The sequence below is a fragment of the Haliotis cracherodii genome, unplaced genomic scaffold (assembly GCF_022045235.1).
Source record: "Haliotis cracherodii isolate W230 unplaced genomic scaffold, xgHalCrac1.p SCAF_10, whole genome shotgun sequence".
Lineage (NCBI taxonomy): Eukaryota > Metazoa > Mollusca > Gastropoda > Lepetellida > Haliotidae > Haliotis > Haliotis cracherodii.
Genome location: NW_027266265.1, coordinates 44,788,589 through 44,810,193, shown reverse-complemented (window position 1 = coordinate 44,810,193; position 21,605 = coordinate 44,788,589). Strand labels below are relative to the sequence as shown.

Here is a 21,605-nt window from a genome sequence, read left to right as displayed (position 1 = left end):
TACAAATAGAGTCACAATATCACCGTCTTTGGACCTGCGACATACATTTACATTAAAATTGTGCAAGGAAATTATAAGTTTACAATAAGCTCTGATTAAACTTTTATCATTTAAACAAGTTCAATATTTTTCAGTTTGTAACAATGATTTTACTTTGTTGTATTGCTGAGATAAAGTGATTCAGAAATACTTTGGTGCCACTGTTGACAAAATATATCATTTAATCTTTGCTTAAATGAATATAAAAATAATTGTGGATCTCCCACATCTTGAGATACCCATACATATAAAAAGCCACTAACAAATAATAGATTTCTCACATCTGAAACCCATTTGACCATTATCATCAAGTACCTTTAACATTTTCTAACACTGATATTGGTATCTATCAGGCATCATTCTAAGTAATTTTATCTAACACTTAATTACTCTTAATTGGCTGGCTACAAAAATATTACTACGGCCTGTTTCACCAAGGCTTGCCTTGTTTGAGGCAAACTTGCCAACACCTGGAAAACATTTGAAATATGAAGTGTGAACTTTTTCAATTGCAGCGTAATACTTAGCACCCAATATTTCAGAACCTTTCAAAAGTATAGGCATAATTTTTCCTTCAAAAATGGTACATGCTGTGAAAACACAACTGTTTTTCCCGAATAAATAATAAAGAGGCCTAATGGCTTTCGACGCCTGAACAGCTAATTGATTACTTGCCATAGACCATGACAATCGACAGGTGAGCATAAGACCTAAATATTTATAGTGACTACACTCAAGGCAGACGATACAAGAAACCACTTTCCATGTTTTGCACAAAGCCACCTTTTCTAAAAACTACTGCATTGGCTTTATTCAGAGTTACTTCAACGACGAGTTAACCCAAACGTAGCAAGCGAAAACTGAGACTTGGGAGGAGAAGTCCCAAAATAAGCTAATATTATAAGTTGACCTTCTTCTTTACTATTGTGTATTGATTCAATACCGAAAGATATGAATGTGACAATGGCTGGTCCAACAAGTCTAATTAACCTCGCTCAGCCCAAATCGGTCTCTTCACTCAATCTTTCATTTCAAATTAGTTGCTTCCCTTGGAGATGACTTTCACTTAGTGCATACTCTTCTTTCGAAAAGGGGCAGGTGGTAACGAATTGTGACATTTCCTAGCACTCATGATATTAAGGAGAAAGCCGAAAAGGGGCGAGTAATGCAGGCGGTTAGCATTCATAACGTGTAAAGAAAATGGTGAAATATTTTTAAGACATTAAGAGTTTGAGTTTTAATCCTGGTCTTTTGTATTCAAATCATCATATGCTTCAGCTCAATGGCCAAACAAAAACTGACCGAATACTTCAAAGTGAAACTTTTGAATGTAATATTTCCCTTTAATTCTCATCTGAACACACATACAACACATTTTCAACATTCATAAATCGTTTTCTTCCGAACATGTTGCACAGTTTAACGTCATTGAAGCAATGACACCACGAACACATGTCACCCAAGAACACCTGCTCAACACCAGGTGTTGATGAAGGTCATATGAAAAAGATTGCTCATGATTGCCTTCATTCAAAAATGGCTTTCCTAATCTTTTTCGAAGCACGACATGACATTCCTGAAGTGGATGATTCCACCATCGATCTCAATCTCCCCACTTGCATATGACGTCAAGGCGGCCATCTTGCTGATCGTTATTTCGCGCCACACTGCCTCTGTCGTCTTGACCTTGATTTGATAAGATGTTAATGGTCTGTCGCCGATAACAGTGATCGAGTTTCGTACTGTTAAGGAAATAAAGGTATTAAAGTCAGTAAATTCAAACAAAACAGTTGTGTTCGTATTTGGACATGTTTCCGGCATAAACCGAACCCGCATCATACTGAACAACGTTGCCATGGGAGCGGCCCTTATGAAGCCTTGTCTACGGTTTCCTTCATTTCCTTTGGTATTTAGTTCTCCAAGAACTTCCAGTGCCGACGTGAAGAAGTAGTTCCGGCCGTTGGCGCTGATTTGCTGATTTCCCAGCGCCATCATACAAAGGGAGGCAATTTGACGAGCATTTGTGTTCTGTTGGTCTACTCTAATTACGTGGGATGCCAAGGTCAAGGCCCATCTGTAATCTCCTTTGTCAAGTGCTTCCTGTGCTGTGGTGACACATCTATCAACACCGCCACCCAGCTCTATGTACCTATTGGCTAATTCGTCAGGGGTCAAAGGTGAAAGGTCAACCGGATCACCGCTGAACCAACCGATGTATGTATTAAAGACGCCTTTAACGGACCACTCAACGGTGCCATACAGTTCTATGAGATAAGGATGTGTTGCTAGGTGTTCTGGAAGACGGACTTTCGCAGCAATCTCATCTGGCAGTAAGCCTTTGTTCATGAACCTGACAGTCTGATCATGAACAAACTGGATGGCGTCTCGGTAACTGGTCAGCAGTGTCATGATGATAGCAGCGCCCTCTAGTGGTCGTGTGTGACTCGGGACGAGGTAGTGAGGTTCAAGGTCTATGATCTTGTCCAGTGAGGATGTCCAGTCCAGTAGGCTGCGAGACGGCGTCCCTCTGATGGCGTACAGGTTGGGGAAGGCGCGGTAGACATCGTCGGCGCACAGAAACACCTTCTGGTCCGGCAACCATACTCCAATCTGGTCCGCTGTCTCCCCGGGAATGTGGACCAGCTTCATCTTCACGCCTACCAAATAAGAAAGCGTGAAGAAAAAACTCATTTTTCAAACCTCGCCCAAATATTACAATGTATAGAAGGCTACCAAGATAGGAAATCCCACTCGCCCAAAGAATACCGTAGATTTATCGGGCGAGTGGGCGAGCGTCTGGTTTTCTATTTACCTGTCAGTGATGTCCGGTCTAATCATAGAAAACCCAGCTGTTGCCCATTAACCATTTCTCTACTAACCTGCCACAGCAATGTCTCTCTCCACTAACCTGCCACAGTGATGTCTCTCTCTACTAACCTGCCACAGTGATGTCTCTCTCCACTAAGCTGCCATGGTAATGCCTCTCTCCACCTACCTGCCACAGTGATGTATCTCTCCACTAACCTGCCACAGTGATGTCTCTCTCCACTAACCTGCCACAGTGATGTCTCTCTCCACTAACCTGCCACAGTAATGTCTCTCCTCTAACCTGCCATAGTAATGTCTCTTTTCACTAACCTGCCACTGTGATGTCTCTCTCCACTAACCTGCCATAGTAATGTCTCTCTCCACTAACCTGTCACAGTGATGTCTCTCTCCACTAACCTGCCACAATGATGTCTCTCTCCACTAACCTGCCACACTGATGTCTCTCTCCACTAACCTGCCACAGTAATGTCTCTCTCCACTAACCTCCACAGTAATGTCTCTCTCTACTAACCTGTCACAGTGATGTCTCTCTCCACTAAGCTGCCACAGTTATGTCTCTCTCCTCTAACCTGCCACAGTGATATCTCTCTCTACTAACCTGTCACAGTGATGTCTCTCTCCACTAAGCTGCCACAGTTATGTCTCTCTCCTCTAACCTGCCACAGTGATATCTCTCTCCACTAACCTGCCACAGTTATGTCTCTCTCTATCCCCACGAACATCTTGGTAGGGAAGATGAGACCCAATTGTTGTCCGTCCTCTGTCACTCTCAACTTCATCCCGATACCGGAGTTGATGTGGTCGGGGATGAGGACCCCAAATTGCCTCATGGCTCGTTGAAAACCTATCGGAGCGGAGTAGAAGAAGGTTTGGAACTCGGCCATGATGCTACGATGTGCCCAGATCTCCGGCATCGGCTTATCCTTCTCAATAAACGCCTGTGATTGCAACAAAGAATGATTTTGTTGAAACAATATCCACTGATTTTAAACATGCCTAATTCCAATACAATAATAATTTGGCCTGTTTGAATGAGGAGAGTGAGTGAAACCTGTTCAACATCGGTGCTCTTATTATGAAGAGGGGGCACGGGTGGCCCAGTCGTCTAAGGCGCCGCGATTCGTTGTGCAGAGTTACGTCCCTTGGGAACGCCAGAAACCTATGATTGTGGGTTCGAATCCCGGTTCGCCCCGATTATGTTCTAGGTTTGTCAGCACCATACCCGTGCACATGGGTTTCACCGAAGTGGTAAACGTCTGAGACCTGCATCACTTCGGGCTTTCCTCTCACATTAAGCTGACACGCCGCGATGTATCGGGAATACTGTTAAAAGCGGCGTTAGACCCAACTCACTCACTCACTATTATGAAGCCAATGCCCATAACTTGTACAGGTCAGCTTCCAGTTCTAAACTTGTCACATCGTACACAATGCAGTCATCGACATCATGAGCATCGATCTTCACAACTGGCATACGATGACATGCATCAACCAAGTCACCGAGCTGGACCACCCGATCACATTAGTCGCCTTTTACGATAGGTTGCTGAGATGAATTCTAAAAAAAGGATCTTCACGGGCTACGGGGATAAGAAGACATTGTCAGAGTACGGTTTGGCACATGTTTTGTACTATGCATCAGCTATTGTCCAATAAGGAGAGGTGGATAGGGAGTTAGGTCAGTTATAAACAAACGTTCTTGTTTCTCATACCCTATAAAAGACAGACCGCCTTCGTTGTCTAGAGGTAGAGAGTCCGGCCGGAGAGCGGAAAGTCCGGGGTTCGATCCCCGGTCGCGTCATACCAAAGTTGTTAGACGAGGGTACTTAGGGTTTCCATGTGTGGCGCTTGGAGTAAAGGGACTAAAACAAGGACTGGTCGGCTCGGAGTCAGTATACTGTGTCTGAGTGGGGTATTCATGTTAAACTGTGGCATGGTATCTCAGTGGGCTAGCACTATAAATCGGCATCAGTCCGGACTAGTACAAGCAGCCACACAGCCACACATGCCCGCACATACACATACATATACACATATACATATGTATACACGTGCAGGGACGTCACTATATAAGTGCAATAATCTTGGACACGGCGTTAAACCACATTTCACCTCATCTTAAAAACAGAATGAGTAGGATGGGGAAGGGGGGATCTTTTGCTTCTGTAATGGGTTAGTTAACTTGATTCAAATGTACCACGTGACCTCCTTTGGCCACAACCTCTGCAGCTTCGGTACAAAAACTAAAATTGAGTGTAAAAAGTCGCTTCTTATGAGCTTTAACTTATAAGGGTAATTTTAGGAGAAAATTTGTAAAACAAGAAAGTTCTTTTAACAAGCATTGTTATGTACAAAGATTGGTTTCATTGTCGTACCCTTGCTCCGTACGTGTGGTCCGCGTGGTTGTGGGTGTAGATGATTGCTTTGACAGGCTTGCTGGTGATGTTCCTGAAGGCGGCGAGAACCTCCGTCCCCGCAACCACGCTCTCCGTGACGTCGACAATGATAATGCCATCGTCGCCGACGATCATGATGGAGTTGGCGAGGGCGAAGCCGACAGCAGAGTAGACGTTGCCCGTTACCTTTAACATATAGGAGAACCGTATAACCATGTTGAAGTTGAAAACATGTAAAGTAACGAATTTCAAATGCACTCAAACATTAGCATCACTCGTCACGTCCCGACACCGTAGGGAACCTACCATGATCTCTCACGATGTATTACGAGCGCATAAAGAGCTCAGTACGAGCTTAACATCGTGTTATTTAGCGGCTAACATCGCGAAAGTGGGCGGGTAGCTTAGAATACTTCCCAGCAACCTAAGCTAGTCGTAGGATGCGACTAAATGGATCGGATGGTCAGACTCGCAGACTTGGTTATTGTCATCGTACCTAGACGGGGTGAATCGTTGCTCGCAATATTGATCACTGGGTTGTCTGGTCAAAGAATTTTAGAGGCAAAAAGCTGGAATAGTGCTGACCAACCAACAAACAAACAAACAAACTAATTCCCCAAATCATCAAACGTACAACTTGTGAAGCATTTCTGATCCCTAGGGAAACATTGCTCACATCGATATCGGCACAATAATCCACAAACACTACAAGGCAGATTGGAACGCAAATGGTCTCGAATTCGTGACAGCTATATATTTAATAGAATACGTAAGCCTCTGTGAAGTAATAGTAATATGTGAAATCGAATAAAACGAAGTGGGATTGTTGGACGAAATGAATTAATCCATGGTGAGCATTCAGTTATCACAAACCAAGTCTGGTCCCGCAGTATATGACTGTTCATGCACAGTGGGCATCAATCCGGACTAGTACAAGTGGTGCCGCTGCTATTCCAGTACAGCCCACCGAATACCAGTGGTCTTCTTTAATATGTTCTCTGCTGCAATTTGGATTTGATAGCCAATGCATTGTTTATTATTGTCCTGTATAGAACATCTTACATAATTAACACTTTTCAATTCTATACCAGAGTAGAAATTAGTGTCGTTGTTTTTCACTGAAGCGATAAACGTCTGAGACCTTCATCCCATCGGGTTTTCCTCCCACGTTAAGCCGACACGCCGTGGTATAGCTGAGGTACCGTCCATCAACTCACTCACCAACTCACCAATCTCCATATATGTTTTCTATTATTTGTCCACATCTATGCTACCACCACCCCCACCACACACCACACCACACCACACACCCAAACACCCAAACACGCACGCACGCACGCACACATACACACAAACACACACACACACACACACACGCGTGTGCATGCACGTCGCTATATGAGGGCATACGAGTTGATGGAATAAACCTATTGGGGATCTAACATTGAGGATCTCACTCTCATAATTATAATATAAGTACGTGCGTATTGTTATATGCGGCCTTCAGCAATGTTCCAGAAATATCACGATGGTGGACACAAACAATGGGCTACAGGAATCAAACCCTGATCTTCAGAGTGTCTAACAAACGCTTTGACCCCAAGGCCGATCCCACCTCCTCCTTACTCTCAACCAACTGTTGGTTGGTTTGTTGTTTAGCGCCGCACTCAGCAATATTCCAGCTATATGACGGCGGTCTGTAAATAATTGAGTCTGGACTAGACAATTTAGTGATTAACATAATGAGCATCGATCCACGCAATTGGGATCGATGACATGCATCAACCAAGTCAGCGGGCCTGAACACCCGATCCCGTTGGTCGCCCTTTACGACAAGCATTGTCACCTTTTACGGCAAGCATGGGTTGCTGAAGACCAATTTTACTCCGGAATCTTCACGGGTCCTCAACCAACTGAGCCTGTCACCTCACCTGGATGATCTCCTTCTTGTTGAAGACGTTCGAGTGTTGCTTCAGGAGGTCCGGAGCGCGGACACTGCTGACCAGTCTCTCAATCTGCTCTTTCCGGGCCTGTCTTGACCACAGCCAGTTTCCCCCGAACGCCGCCGCCGCGAGGACGAGTGCGACAACAACGCCGGTGTTCGCCATGTTGTACTTGTACCTGGGAAGAAGACACGCAAGTCATGTTTCCAGAGGAAGTTGCGAATGAGAAGAACACAATTGGGCCCCATTCAAAAGAGCAATCTTTTACGACCTTAAGTCTATGTTGAAGCATGGGAGTTCGACTGTCTAACGAAATAGCCAAAGATCTCTTTGTGGAACGGGGCCCAGGCCTACAAAGCGATCTCAGCCTTGCGACTGTCCCATACGCACGTTTATTTCCCAGTATTTGGATGTACGGATCCGCAGACTAAAAACAGCATTGTTGAAAAATTATATTTTGTCACATTTCAAACATATGTCAAAAGGAAATCGGGGAATTTGAAATAGTTTTTCTCATTGTAAAGATCCCATAAAACAACAATTGAAGAGTTATTAATTTAATATATTTCCTAGGGCCTAGAATGTAGGTCCCCAGCAACCTTTAAAGTAAGACTTAATTGATCAGGATGTCAGATTCGGTGACTTGGTTGATTGTGGACCGCCTCCGTGGCCTAGTGGGAGAACGTCTGCCCTGAGACGTTGAAAGATGGTACTTCCCTGCCAGGCGCTCGGCAACAATGGGTGAATACAAGGACTGGTCGGCTCTGAGTCAGTATACCGTGTCTGAGTGGGCTATTCATGTTAAACTGTGGCATGGTATCTCAGTGGCCTAGCACTATAAAATCGGCGTTCGTCCTGACTTGTACAAACAGCCACACACACACGTGCGACGTTAAACCCCATTCCCCTCACATCACTATGATTGATTGCGTTTCATCGCATACCGACGCCGTGGGTGGTAACATTTAATATCAATCACAGGTTTGTCTGGTCCTTACTCGATTATGTATGCAGCCGTTATATAACTGGAATATTGCTGAGTGCGCCATTTAACAACACACAAACAAAACAGGGCCGATTCAGCTATATTTCGTCACTTCTACTTTTATAGTTCCCGTTCTATGGAGAGTGCATCCGTCAACAGATACACACGTGTAATAAATTTGCTCGAGTTTCGCGTACATCTCACCCACCTTTTTTTAAATATGGTTACTATATAAACCAAAAAATAAAAACAACTAGATAATTTTGTGATATGTTTTCAACCAAAAACACACTACCAAACGCTTTCAAAATCAGTTGCATTCATCTAGCTTGTTTTATATTAAACTTCTGAAAAGCTGTATACGCGCTTGAACTAAATACTGCCTTTTATTATAATCTGCTTCTACTTCGACGACGAGTTAGTGAATATGGTTTTACACCTTCACACAATGTATCCATGTGGGGAATCGAACCCGGGTCTTCGGCGTGACGAGCGAACGCTTTACCCAGAAGGCTATCCCAGCGCCCCACTACTGCGACGAGTTTTCTAGAGATGGGCGTATTGACTCGTCACACAGCCACCTGGGTCAAAGTGACCTGTGATGTTCTTTTTGAAGTGAGCACACAAGTGTTCACTTGCGCCTCTCACGACTGTACACCTTCCACATCTTCGACAACAACCACACACATCTACGCACCTAACCTTCTTAAAACCTCCACCGTTCATATTTCAGACCTACTCAATCACATGAACGACGGGACGCACGAGCCCGATTCTCGCTAGACGCCTATCTGGGTCAAACGATTGTCGCTTTCATGTTTCTAACGATATGCCCTGACAGCATTAGTTACAGAAGCGACAATGCAAGAAAAGGGCTTACCTTGTGTGTTGTGTGTTGTGTGCGATGTGTTGTGCCCGTTGCAGTGAGTGGAGCTGTAGAGCGTTACGGTTCAATACATACCATCACTACATCTCTGGCGACTGTTTCGGCTCAAAGTCCATTCTCTAGTCTCCGTGAATGTCTGTAGCCTCAGATTAAACATACTCTTCCCGAGCACAGGGTATCATGAGCGAGCAACGGATACCGGTGTATGAAGTGGGTTCACAGGTGGTTATATAACTGTTGTTAAACAGTGAGTGAGTGGGTTTGGTTTAACGCCGCTTTTAACAGTATCCCAGTTACATCACGGTGTGTCATCTTATTGTGGGAGAATGCCCGAAGTGATGCAGGTCTCAGACGTTTACCACTTCGGTGAAAACCACAAGCACGGGTATGGTGCTGACAAACCTAGAAACATAATCGGGGTGAACCGGGATTCAATTCAATTCAATTCTTTATTGTATGAAAGGCCACAGGCCCATATACAACGGAGTTACATAATATATTTTATAACATACAAAGTCAGGGTAACAATTCACTTCGTAACAAAAAAGCATGATGTATGTACAAAGCCAGTTGATGTTGTGTTATAGGATCCTTGCAAGACAGTAATGAAGACAATCTTATAGCATGAAAATGAGATAAAGACCACTGCCGTAAGTACTTGTTTCTTAGATTTTCGTATATAGGGCAAATAAACATTAAATGGTATTCATCTTCGACAGCAATGTCACAAAATGGGCATAATCGTGTCGATTTCTCAATAGATTCGAACCCACAATCATAGTGAGTGAGTTGGGTTTAACGCCGCTTTTAACAGTATTCCAGTTATATCGCGGCGTGTCAGCTTAATGTGGGAGGAAAGCCCGAAGTGATGCAGGTTTCAGACGTTTACCACTTCGGTGAAACCCACGAGCACGGGTATGGTGCTGACAAACCTAGAAACATAATCGGGGCGAACCGGGATTCGAACCCACAATCATAGGTTTCTGGCGTGTCCAAGGGACGCAACTCTGCACAGCGAATCGCGGCGCCTTAGACGACTGGGCCACCCGTGCCCCCCCACAATCATAGGATTCTGGCGTGCCCAAAGGGACACAACTCTGTGCCCCCTTTTGTTGAACAGTTTTCACTTCAATTCTTTATATTCATGTACGTGAGGCCAGTAACCCATAAACAAAAATAGCATAGTAACACATTATACCAGGTTAGTACATGTATATGGTATTTATATTTGTTATACACTGTTGAAGAGAAACTCAATATATTATACATAGACACGCTGAAGTCAAGGTGTTCTTTCTGGGTTTTCATAAGCTTTCTGAATGAAATAGGTTTAATTTACCTGTTAAATCTACGTATGACATCTCTCAATGCCCGCTTGTCAAAACTGTCAAGCTTTTCCTCTGGGTGGGTTTTGGGACAGCACCCTTGTTTTTACACTTTTATCAAGGTGAGACAATTCGGAATAAATCCTTACAGATATATATTCGTTGCATGAAATGTTCCATTGTGAAAAAATGAAGAGATGTCAGGATGTTTTTCTTTTTGATTCGCGTTTAACAAAACAACAATACACCTTACGAATAATATCATGGGCGTCCTTTGACAAGATATCTCCATAAACACAAGTTGTCTTGCCTGTACCGAGATTGTTGGTATAACCAGATGTGGAGAATGACCTCGGGTCATGCATGCAGGAAGCATGAATAACACACTAGAAGTCATCGTTGTGAGACGTTAAATCGTCTCTTCTTAGTTACCCACCTATCCATCCCAACCCCCGACAGGGCATGTTGACGGTCACAAAATTAAATTGAAGTGAAGTCATTTTTTTCGGACTTGAAATATTACAAAACAGGCACTTTTATTTAGGTCAAACATTGTTTTTCCATAACAACAAACTTTCGTCGCATGATTGTGTGTTAAATATGAACTAACTGTGTTAACCCAGGTGCCAAAATGATGGGTAACGGACTATAGTCCGGACTCGGTTTTATAGTACCAGCCCACTGTGAAACCATGCTGCAGTTTTAACATGGACGCCCCGCTCAAACACAGTATACTGACTCCGAGCGCCAAGCAGGTGACAACAATTACAAACAAGCTCTATTAAAACTATTGTTTGTCCCAGGAATTCTTATCTGTGGATCACCTGTCTTACAACAGAAGATGCACGTACCTAGGTATTCATTTGCAAATGCAATTGTGTTCAACAGATTAAACGTGAAAGTAAATGCTTCTCTGTCAGTGAGTAAAAAAAGAGACCTAACCTTGGCGAACAATTTTGCACGTACTTAAGTGTTCATCTTACATGAACACCAAGTACGTACCATCTTTAAAACCACTTAGGTAATGAGAGAGTCAGGGGATCGAACCGCCGATCTTCCTCTCTCCGGGCAGACGCTCTACCCACTAGACCACGGAGGCGGTCGAAGAATACGAGAATGTTCAAAGATTTATCCGGGGTAAAAAATTGTACATAACACACCTATTGCTGAAGCCTGTCCGAAGCCAACCTCATGCCTGTCTAATACATAACAGTGTCGGTACGGGTAACACTTGACAATTCATCTTTCAACCTTGAACGACAGAAAGCTTGAAAGCTCCTCTCTGCTTTCTATTTCTCACTTACTTCTCACCGAAATTATTTTGTTTCAGATGAAGTCTTGAAAGTTCAACACTACTTCCAAACTTCTTGCCCGGACCAGTGTAATTTGCAGTTTTCGTGTTCCTCCCAGTGATGCTAGTCTAAAAAAATCTGTGTCAATTCCGAATGCATATAAAGCTGTATTTTCAACAATCGTTTGGCAAGTAAACAATGGCGGCGCCAAGGTCGCGTAACCAATATCAGCATCAGAGTTCGAAATCGAACTGGACTTTTCACCGTAACGCGCGAGCGCAGTGCCCACAACGCTCAAGGTAGTTTCTACTTCCGATGTGGGGATTCTTTGTAATGGGAAATGTGGTCCATAAGAGGGTTCCATCAAAGTAGGTGATGTGAGGTGAGTTGAGATGAAATTGGGTTTAACGTCGCGTCCAAGATTATTGCACTTATATAGCGACTTGCATGCACGTGTTTGCGTGGCTGTTTGTACTAGTCCGGACTGATGCCGATTTATAGTGCTAGCTCACTGAGATACCATGCCGCAGTTTAAAATGAATACCCCACTCAGACACAGTATACTGACTCCGAGCCGACCAGTCCTTGTTTTAGCCCATTTATGCAGAGCGCCAGACAGGGTAACAACAAGTACCATCTTTTAACGTCTTTTGGTATGACGCGGCCGGGGATCGAACCCCGGACCTTCCGCTCTCCGGGGGGACGCTCTACCACTAGACCACGGAGGCGGCATCAAAGTAGGTGTCACAGTGGGACTTCAATCACTATACTGAAATCACCGGGGGCAGGTGTTCACTTCTGACTGTAAGCTTGAAACAATGACTTTTTGGTCAGGTCAGTTATTCAGGATATTCAATAGGCTGCCTTTACAACACGATTACGTGGATGCGAAACTCAACTCAGATGAGCATTAATCTACAGTTATTTTATTAAAATACTTGAAGAAATAAGAATCAAAGATAAAATAAATCGACAGTGATACATGTGCTTTGATTAAAACTCGCAACTGAAATAATTCTAGAACCGATATACAAGTTGAAGTTTATACAATGTTTTTTCATTACAACATAATGAATGTCATACATGCTTTTTAGATATGTCCTGTCAACTTGACGATCTAACATGAAATCCGGATACAAAAAATCCCACATCTCTTCACATTCATTAGTCATGCTTAAATACATCAACATACAACAAAGTTAAAGCTATATAGAACTTCATTGAAAACGTATTATCAAGGATCACATAAATATTAAGAAAAATATTAAATCATCATTCCGTCATTCACAAATAAAAAAAGATCCGTGAACAAAATATTTAGATGTTAGAATAGGTCTTCAGCAACCCATGTTTGCGCTAAGAGGCGACTATGCTTGTCATAAGAGGCGACTAACGGGATCGGGTGGTCATGCTCGCTGACTTGGTTGATGCATGTCATCGTATCCCAATTACGTAGACCGATGGATTGTGAGGTCCAGACTCGATCATGAACAGACCGCCGTCATATAGCTTGAATATTGTTGAGTGCGGCATTAAACAACAAACAAACAAAATCAAAATCAAATAATGTCATGTTTGGCCTAGTGACCTTGGTGTAAAAAATATACTTATCACAATGAGTATCCATGGTAACACGATGTCGTGATTAAATATCATTTAATTTTCCTCAAAGCAGTCGAACAGGGCTTTTACTATTTCTTCATCTCCTTCAACCTTTGCATCCATTAGGGAGACGGCTGATTTTTCTACCAAATGAGTTATCAATAACTCCCGCCATATGACGTCATCAACAACAACTCTGACGTTATACTTCTTGGTAGGCCGGTCTTTGATGATGACGACCGAGTTCCTCAGTTGCATTGAGACTGTAGATTTGGGGTTCTGGAACTCAAAGAGAACTGTCACATTTACCCTCCCGCATTTCTCTGCCACAAAGCGGACCCCGAGTACTTTAAACAATGTAACAAGGGGTATTCCGCGGATGAATCTAGCCATTGTGAGAGGTCCTGGTCGAGCGTCTGTTGCACCAATGACCTCAAGGGCAAATGTGTGAAAATAGTTCCGGCCGTTTGAACTGATCTGCTGATTACCAATCTCCATCATACACTTTGATGCAATGTCCCGTGCTTTTTTGTTCGTATCATCTGCTCTGATGATGTGGGACGCGACAGTCAGACCCCACCTGTGATCCCCTTCGTCCAGAGCCTTCTTCGCCACCTTCACCATATTGTCAATTCCTCCGCCAAGGGCTACATAGCGATTGGCCAATTCGTCAGGGGTCAGGGGTGAAAGGTGCACCGGATCTCCGTCGAACCATCCAAGGTAGGTATTAAATACACCCTTAACGGACCACTCCACTGTGCCGTAAAACTCAAGAAGGTATGGGTGGGTGGCTAATTGTTCGGGCAGACGGACTTTCGCAGCAATCTCGTCTGGCATCAAACCTTTGTTCATGAACCTAATTGTCTGATCATGAACAAACTGGATGGCGTCTCGATAACTGGTCAGCAGTGTCATGATGGTAGCAGCGCCCTCTAGCGGCCGTGTGTGACTCGGGACGAGGTAGTGAGGTTCAAGGTCAATAATCTTGTCCAGTGAGGAAGACCAGTCCAGGAGACTGCGAGACGGCGTCCCCCTGATGGCGTACAGGTTGGGGAAAGCGCGGTAGACGTCATCAGCGCACAGGAACACCTTCTGGTCCGGCAGCCATACTCCGATCTGGTCCGCTGTCTCCCCGGGGATGTGGACCAGCTTCATTGAGACGCCTGAAGTGTATACGAACAGGGTATACGTTACACCCAATCTGTACAACTGCCCATCGCGTGCATTGGCCACGCCGTTTGTCCAATGCGTGCAACGGACAATACAGCTTGCCCAATGCATGTAATGGACAGTGACGTGTACGAGTTTTAAAATCTAAATTATTTTCAAATGGTTAAACTAAAGCATTTGTGGCACAGATAGTTTTATCTTCGATATGAAAAACATAATGCTACTTACCAGTATATCTGCTCAAATTGAGAGAGTTTGTAAAAACATATGACGAGGCGTGTTAAAACTACCATTGACTGGTGACTGTTATATTGTACGACGCTTCAAACAACACTGCCCTTAGGTTGAATCAATAATCAATAATAATCAATACACTGTCGTCGGGCCATTGAAGTCGCTACTTGTCTAATATTTTAAAGACATTATATTTTCCCAGTCAGTGTTAATTTAAGGGACATCTGTATCAAATCGGGTTAAGGTCTTGAGTTCCTCATCACAAATATTTCCAGTGTGAAATGTGATTCATCTTTTCACGAATGTACTCTTTAAAGTAAACTGCATTTCTATTTGTCTAATAACTTTCTGTCAAAGTGCTGGCCTGGTACATTCGTAACCTGAAGGAGAAACGTGTGGCCATGGCATCTGAAGCGTCGCAAATAGCTGTGCGTCCTGAGACACCCCAAAACCTACTGACCGTGCGTTCCTACTGCAGATTCGTATTACTGTAGATTACAAGTCACCAACCCGAAAATTGGATCACTCAGGTTCAAAGTAGCGTTAAACCCCACACACTATATCACATTCGTCCGATATATACTAGTAATTAATCACATGTAACAACCGGGGCAATAAATCAAAAGGAATATGCTTCAGCATATTTGAACATTAATCAGAAATGAAAATTCCTTTCATATGCTACGGACACGCTAACGATAATTCATACGTCACAAGAACTAAAACTTTCAACAAACCTGCATAGCTGATATCACGCTCTGATCCTGTGAACAGCTTGTTTGGCATGACAAGCCCGAAGTCCATGTTGTCTTTGTCAAGGGCCAGTTTGAATCCTATGCCTGAGTTGATCTGAGCTGGTGTGAGGGTACCAAACTGGCGCATCCCGCGAGTCAGCATGATCTCATTACTGTGGAACAATCTCTGGAACTCCTTGAGAATAAGCTGGTGGGCCCAGATGTCAGGGGGATGCGCCGGGTCCTCGATGAACGACTGGAAGAAGTAGTTTGGATATTTTACCTTACAGAATTAATGTATTATGCAACGATGTTTATTTATTTATTTATTTATTTATTTATTATTTATTTATTTATTTATTTATTTATTTATTTATTTATTTATTTTTAATAAAAAAAATTATTTCCCATATCGGGGTACAACGGCATTCATTCATTCATTCATTCATTCATTCATTCATTCATTTATTTATTTATTTATTTATTTATTTATTTATTTATTTATTTATTTATTTATGAAGAGCAACATCCCATATCGGGGTACAACGGCATTCATTCATTCATTCATTCATTCATTCATTCATTCATTCATTCATTTATTTATTTATTTATTTATGAAGAGCAACATCCCATATCGGGTTAAGATGATAATCAATGAGCCAAATCACCGAGCCTGACCAACCAACTTACTCACCTCTTACTACGAAAGACAAAAGAGCGCTCCGGGTCTAGTCTATAAGTGGGGTCAAACTCAACTCACTCACTCATTCGAGACATAATCTCACCTTAGCGCCGTAAGTGTGGTCGATGTGGTTGTGGGTGTAGACGATGGCGCGAACAGGCTTCTTGGTAATGGCCCGGAGATCCTGAAACACCTCCTTGCCGGCGGAGACGCTCTCCGTGACGTCGACAATGATGACGCCATCATCTCCCTCGATCATGATGGTGTTTGCCAGGGCGTATCCGACAGCACAGTAGACGTTGGGAGTCACCTGGGGGACGGGAAAGTTTTAATGTAAATTAACGTAGACAAGCGCAGAGCTTGCGCGCCAGACAGGGTAACAACAAGTACCATCTTTTAACAACTTTGGTATGATGCGGCCGGGGATCGAACCCCGGACCTTCCGCTCTCCGGGCGGACGCTCTACCACCAGACCACTCAACCATCATTCATTTTTCCCGGCATTTTTTTTCAAATAAAATTTATCCAAAAAAGTTAATAGTTTTTTTTGGCGACTACACGTTACTCCTTGTCATGATATGTTGTGCGAGACTGTGACGCTATGGGGGTCAGTAAATTCCTCATTTATAATATTGTATAATATCGGTACCACGTTTGTCTCGAACAATGAACAACTCGAATGTTTTCAAGGGCCTAGGATATCGATATCGGGGTTTCTCTCGATATTAACCCAAGCTAGTGTAACTAATAATACTAATCTACAGAATGTATACTATTAGATTATTGTTTATATGGTTTGAAACAACTAACACGAAAACGGAAAAAAGTCTTGCATAATAAAAAATGGTGCATGGGCTGTCTCTCTTATTCATATTAACGTGTGGTTTTACGCTGTCAATATTCAAGAAATATCACAATGGGGGACACAAACAATGGGCTTCACACATTGTACGATCATAGGAAATCGAACACGGGTCTTCAGCCAGGCTAACAAACGCTTTGAGCACTAGGCCACCCCACCTCCTCCTTACTCTCAACCAACTGAGCCTGTCACCTCACCTGGATGATCTCCTTCTTGTTGAAGACGTTCGAGTGTTGCTTCAGGAGGTCCGGAGCGCGGACACTGCTGACCAGTCTCTCAATCTGCTCTTTCCGGGCCTGTCTTGACCACAGCCAGTTTCCCCCGAACGCCGCCGCCGCGAGGACGAGGGCGACAACAACGCCGGTGTTCGCCATGTTGTACTTGTACCTGGGAAGAAGACACGCAAGTCATGTTTCCAGAGGAAGTTGCGAATGAGAAGAACACAATAGGCCCCCATTCAAAAGAGCAATCTTGGCGCTACGACCTTAAGTCTATGTAGAAGCATGGGAGTTAGACTGTCTAACGAAATAGCCAGCGATTGGTTTGTGGAACGGGGCCCAGGCCTACAAAGCGATCTCAGCGTTGCGAATGTCCTATGCTGTACAATACACTTACAACAGGCGCTTAGTTCGCTTTGTATAACTGGGCCCCGATATGTTCCGAATACACTGTTGATGTAAATGTACTGATGCCATTGTTATGTGTTAAACAATATCGATATTAGTATTAAATAAATAAAATAATTGAACATTTCTGAAAGGAACATTGCGTTGTTTTTCAGCTTTGACCACATTAGTAATTAATGTGTACGAACCCCTGTCTGTTCGATGAGATGCAATCTTTGCGATCGTTTGTAATGTTTTGGTCAAATCCACTTCTCAAGTGAGTGAGTTGGGTTTAACGCCGCTTTTAACAGTATTCCAGTTATATCAAGGGGTGTCAGCTTAATGTTGCAGGAAAGCCCGAAGTGATGCAGGTCTCAGACGTTTATCACTTCGGTGAAACCCACGAGCACGGGTATGGTGCTGACAAACCTAGAAACATAATCGGGGCGAACTGGGATTGGAACCCACAATCATAGGTTTCTGGCGCGCCCAAGGGACACAACTCTGCACAGCGAATCGCGGCGCCTTAGACGACTGGGACACCCGTGTCCCCTCACTTCTCAAGTGTATTCTTTCTATTGCCCGGGAGTTTATATTCACATTTTAACAGTGATTCTGACTGCAAACTGACCTCAGTGCAGAAACGAACAAGCTCCATTCCGTTTTTTTATATGTAAAACATCATCGCGTCATCAGCAGAGTGTGCAGTGTCAACAAGCTGTTACTTTGTTGTTTATGGGCGCTTCGAGCTAACGCTGATTTCACACAAGAGGTTATTTAAGTAACATAATAACTGCTGCTTCTTGTGTAAATGGATAGATAAAGAATTTGAATTTAATGTTGGTATATTGAGCTATATATTGTTGGTAAACGATTCACTATCATAGGAATTGTAAACACGCGGCGATCACATAAGAGTAGGTATCTTTCTTTTGTAGTCCTTGTTCTCGACAAGCTACACAAATATACCCAATTCGTCACAGTCGTCCCTTTTCGTAACCTGCAAGGAGACTCTTCCCCCTATCGTTGAATGTTATGTTCAAAAATACGACAAACCAATCAGAATGCACTTCAAGTACTTCGGTCAAAGAATCCTTCAGGAATATTTTTTGATTTTATACATGTCTTGCATTTAAAAATATACCTAAGATACAGGTAAATGTGTTCAGTCATACTGTATAATACTTCAATAGCATCTGGAGAATGGGGGAAATGTACATGAATCATAACGTAACGAGATGACAAAAAATGAATTCTTTTAGCTATGCCCGTTTGCGCTTAGACGGAACCCAGTCGTAAAAATGACCACGAGAGGGGCATGAGTCGCTATTCGGCTTGTCACGGAATAACAATCAAATATACCCCAGCAGTGCTTATGCAAGTCTCGGTTGCTCCCTTGACCCCTGGACACGACTCACCACTAACGCCTGGGTGAGTCGGGAGAAAGGGTAATCCCGTTGACCCCCATGCAGCGGCCAGGGTCGGTGTGGGTTAATGGTGTTTTCAAACTGCTGGTTCTTCGCCTGGCTCTTAGCTCAGTATCAAGATTAAAGTTTACATTTGCATTCCTTTGGATATACAGACTCATAAAAAACACTAATGCATGCGTCATAAACATGGCTTGGGCATGCATTTCGATGTTATCAGTTTTTGCATGTATGCATGCAGTTAAAAGTTCAAGGCCATGATACCAGGGTTTTGTCACAAATAGTGGAGGCCTTGAAAACATCATCATTGTCCCTGGCGCATAGATAATAATAAAATATGTGTGCATTTTCTTAATCGTTTCCAAAATTGCGTGCCTGAAATTACTCGAGCGTTCTAAGTTAATTTGTATACATACCAGATAAAAAAGTTAAACGACACCCAATTCTTGGGTCATAGCATGACATATTTACAATAGTTATAAGAAAGAATCGGGTGTTCTGTAACTTCTTTTGAGTAGTAGATCTATATAATTCTATTCTTACCACTTTCATAGTATGACATTGACAACTCATCAGCGAATCTACCCTGGCAATCCATCACAAAACTGCGTCAAAACATTGAACCATTTGTATTTTTTATACGACTCATAATACAAGTTTATATTTTTAAATACGTTTGTTTACATTCTATGAGACAAAGACCGATACCAGGTGCACCCGACTTCGCGACTTACCCCAACTTGACCAGCTCAGCGATTGTGGCCCCCTTCAACCCCTTCACCCCTTGCCCGAAGAAATAAATCGTGCGCAAAACAAGGTGTCAAGGCCATACAATGAGACTCGGAAACGCATTCAGATCCACTCGGCTTATTCCGTCAGCTCGGGCATCGTAGTGGTATTACATGATTCCTTCGGACACCACATAACGACCGAGCCCTCCGTTAAACCAGGACACTTGCTTCCGTTCTCGAAAATATTGTCCGGATAAACGAGTTTCCGGATATCTGAATTCCTTAACTGATCAGAATAACCTCCCCAACCCGAATCTACCGATGCATATGTTAAATGAATGGCTGACGTATGATTTATGAAAGATCGACCGATTTATAAATAAAATGCATTGTGGTGTCCACACCAGACGACATGCTGTGACAACGCCGTTTAATATTGAAACTGCTGATGTTCGAAGAAATGCATGTTCAGATGATACAATTGTTTTGTACACACTTGAAAATACACAACACTAAGAAATAATACATCGGCACAATTATCCAGACTCGAACCAGGCAATTTTAGTCCTTCTCGATACATTGGTTTTCCCACGGAGACGGATTATCTCCCTTGTACTACAACACCCACATTCGTGACCAACGCGTGCCATTCCGTGACAAGTCCAGTGGGGACCAATGATGGAACGCTTGTAATTATTGAAGAGTCGTAAAATATCCGTTTCACCCTGTCTTCCCATATCTGTGGGACAGGGGTGACCCAGTCGTCTAAGACACCGAAATTCGCTGTGCGAGTTGCGTCCCTTGGGCACGCCAGAAACGTATGATTGTGAGTTTAGATCCCGGTTCACTCCGATCATGCTTCTAGGTTTATAAAAATCATTCCCGTACGGGGTTCGTGGGTTTCTCGTGGGGTACTCGTTGACAAGGAACCACTGTGGTCATCCTTTACAAATTTATCTTCCTGATGAATATATTATAAATATCCCTAAAAGCGGCGTAAAACCATACTCACTCACTCATGTCCAAACAATAGAATTTTATACAATAAAAGGAATGTATTTTGTGACAATGATAGTCTCAAGTTTCACCCATATATAAAAGTCAAAATATTGATTTGTAACTGTGAATGAGCATGAACACAACACCGGAAAATATCATGAAATAATGATTGCACATTATTCTACTGTCCAGATCAATATTACACTGCAGCAGGAATTAATCACCTACTTTCAAAAACATTATCATTCTATCAAATGGCATGCTTATTAAGTTTTGCCTTGGTTCTTACTTTGAATATAATATTATATTACAGTTCATGTGACGTTTTATTCCACCAACATCAGGGCACTGTTGCTATGTTACGTTGGTGTATGTGTAGACAATGTGGGAGAACTGTCACATCCACACACGTGAATGAAAGATATTCCTTGAAAAATGACATAACCAATGCCGTATAACACATTCCCAGTGGAAACACTGTATAAGTACATTGTGCAGTAATACATGAGATAAAAAAAAAAGTACTCCCATGCAGGCAGGTGAAGAGATATTTAAATGCATGACCTCCTCTTTGTTTGAGTCCAATTTCTACTTCTCTCAGGTGTATCTAAAAAGGGATTATGAAATAAGCGGAATATTCTTTTACCATACTTATATTTTCTAAATTGCAATTTTGCAAATATGATGGCTGAAACTTAACATGTAAACACATCACACACACACACACACACACACACACACACACACACACACACACACACACACACACACACACACACACACACATGCATGCACGTCGCTATATAAGTGCTATAAATTTGGACTTAAACGTTAAACTCAATTTCACCTCACCATCAATCACTA

The 21,605-nt window shown here is 42.9% G+C and overlaps 2 protein-coding genes across 2 annotated transcripts; both read right to left on the bottom strand.

Moving 5' to 3' along the window:
- Nucleotides 1-1,293: 1,293 nt before the first annotated feature.
- On the bottom strand, nt 1,294-7,381 carry LOC139451230 (linear primary-alkylsulfatase-like). The gene is made up of 4 exons (XM_071232945.1): nt 7,196-7,381; nt 5,244-5,450; nt 3,554-3,806; nt 1,294-2,696 (listed from the first exon to the last, which is right to left on the bottom strand). Exons 1-4 carry the CDS (start codon nt 7,370-7,372, stop codon nt 1,585-1,587), a joined length of 1,749 nt encoding a protein of 582 aa, XP_071089046.1. The 5' UTR covers nt 7,373-7,381; the 3' UTR covers nt 1,294-1,584.
- A 5,970-nt stretch (nt 7,382-13,351) lies between these two features.
- LOC139451214 (linear primary-alkylsulfatase-like) lies at nt 13,352-17,353 on the bottom strand. The gene is made up of 4 exons (XM_071232944.1): nt 17,177-17,353; nt 16,221-16,427; nt 15,439-15,691; nt 13,352-14,460 (listed from the first exon to the last, which is right to left on the bottom strand). Exons 1-4 carry the CDS (start codon nt 17,351-17,353, stop codon nt 13,352-13,354), a joined length of 1,746 nt encoding a protein of 581 aa, XP_071089045.1.
- Between the last annotated feature and the right edge of the window lie 4,252 nt (nt 17,354-21,605).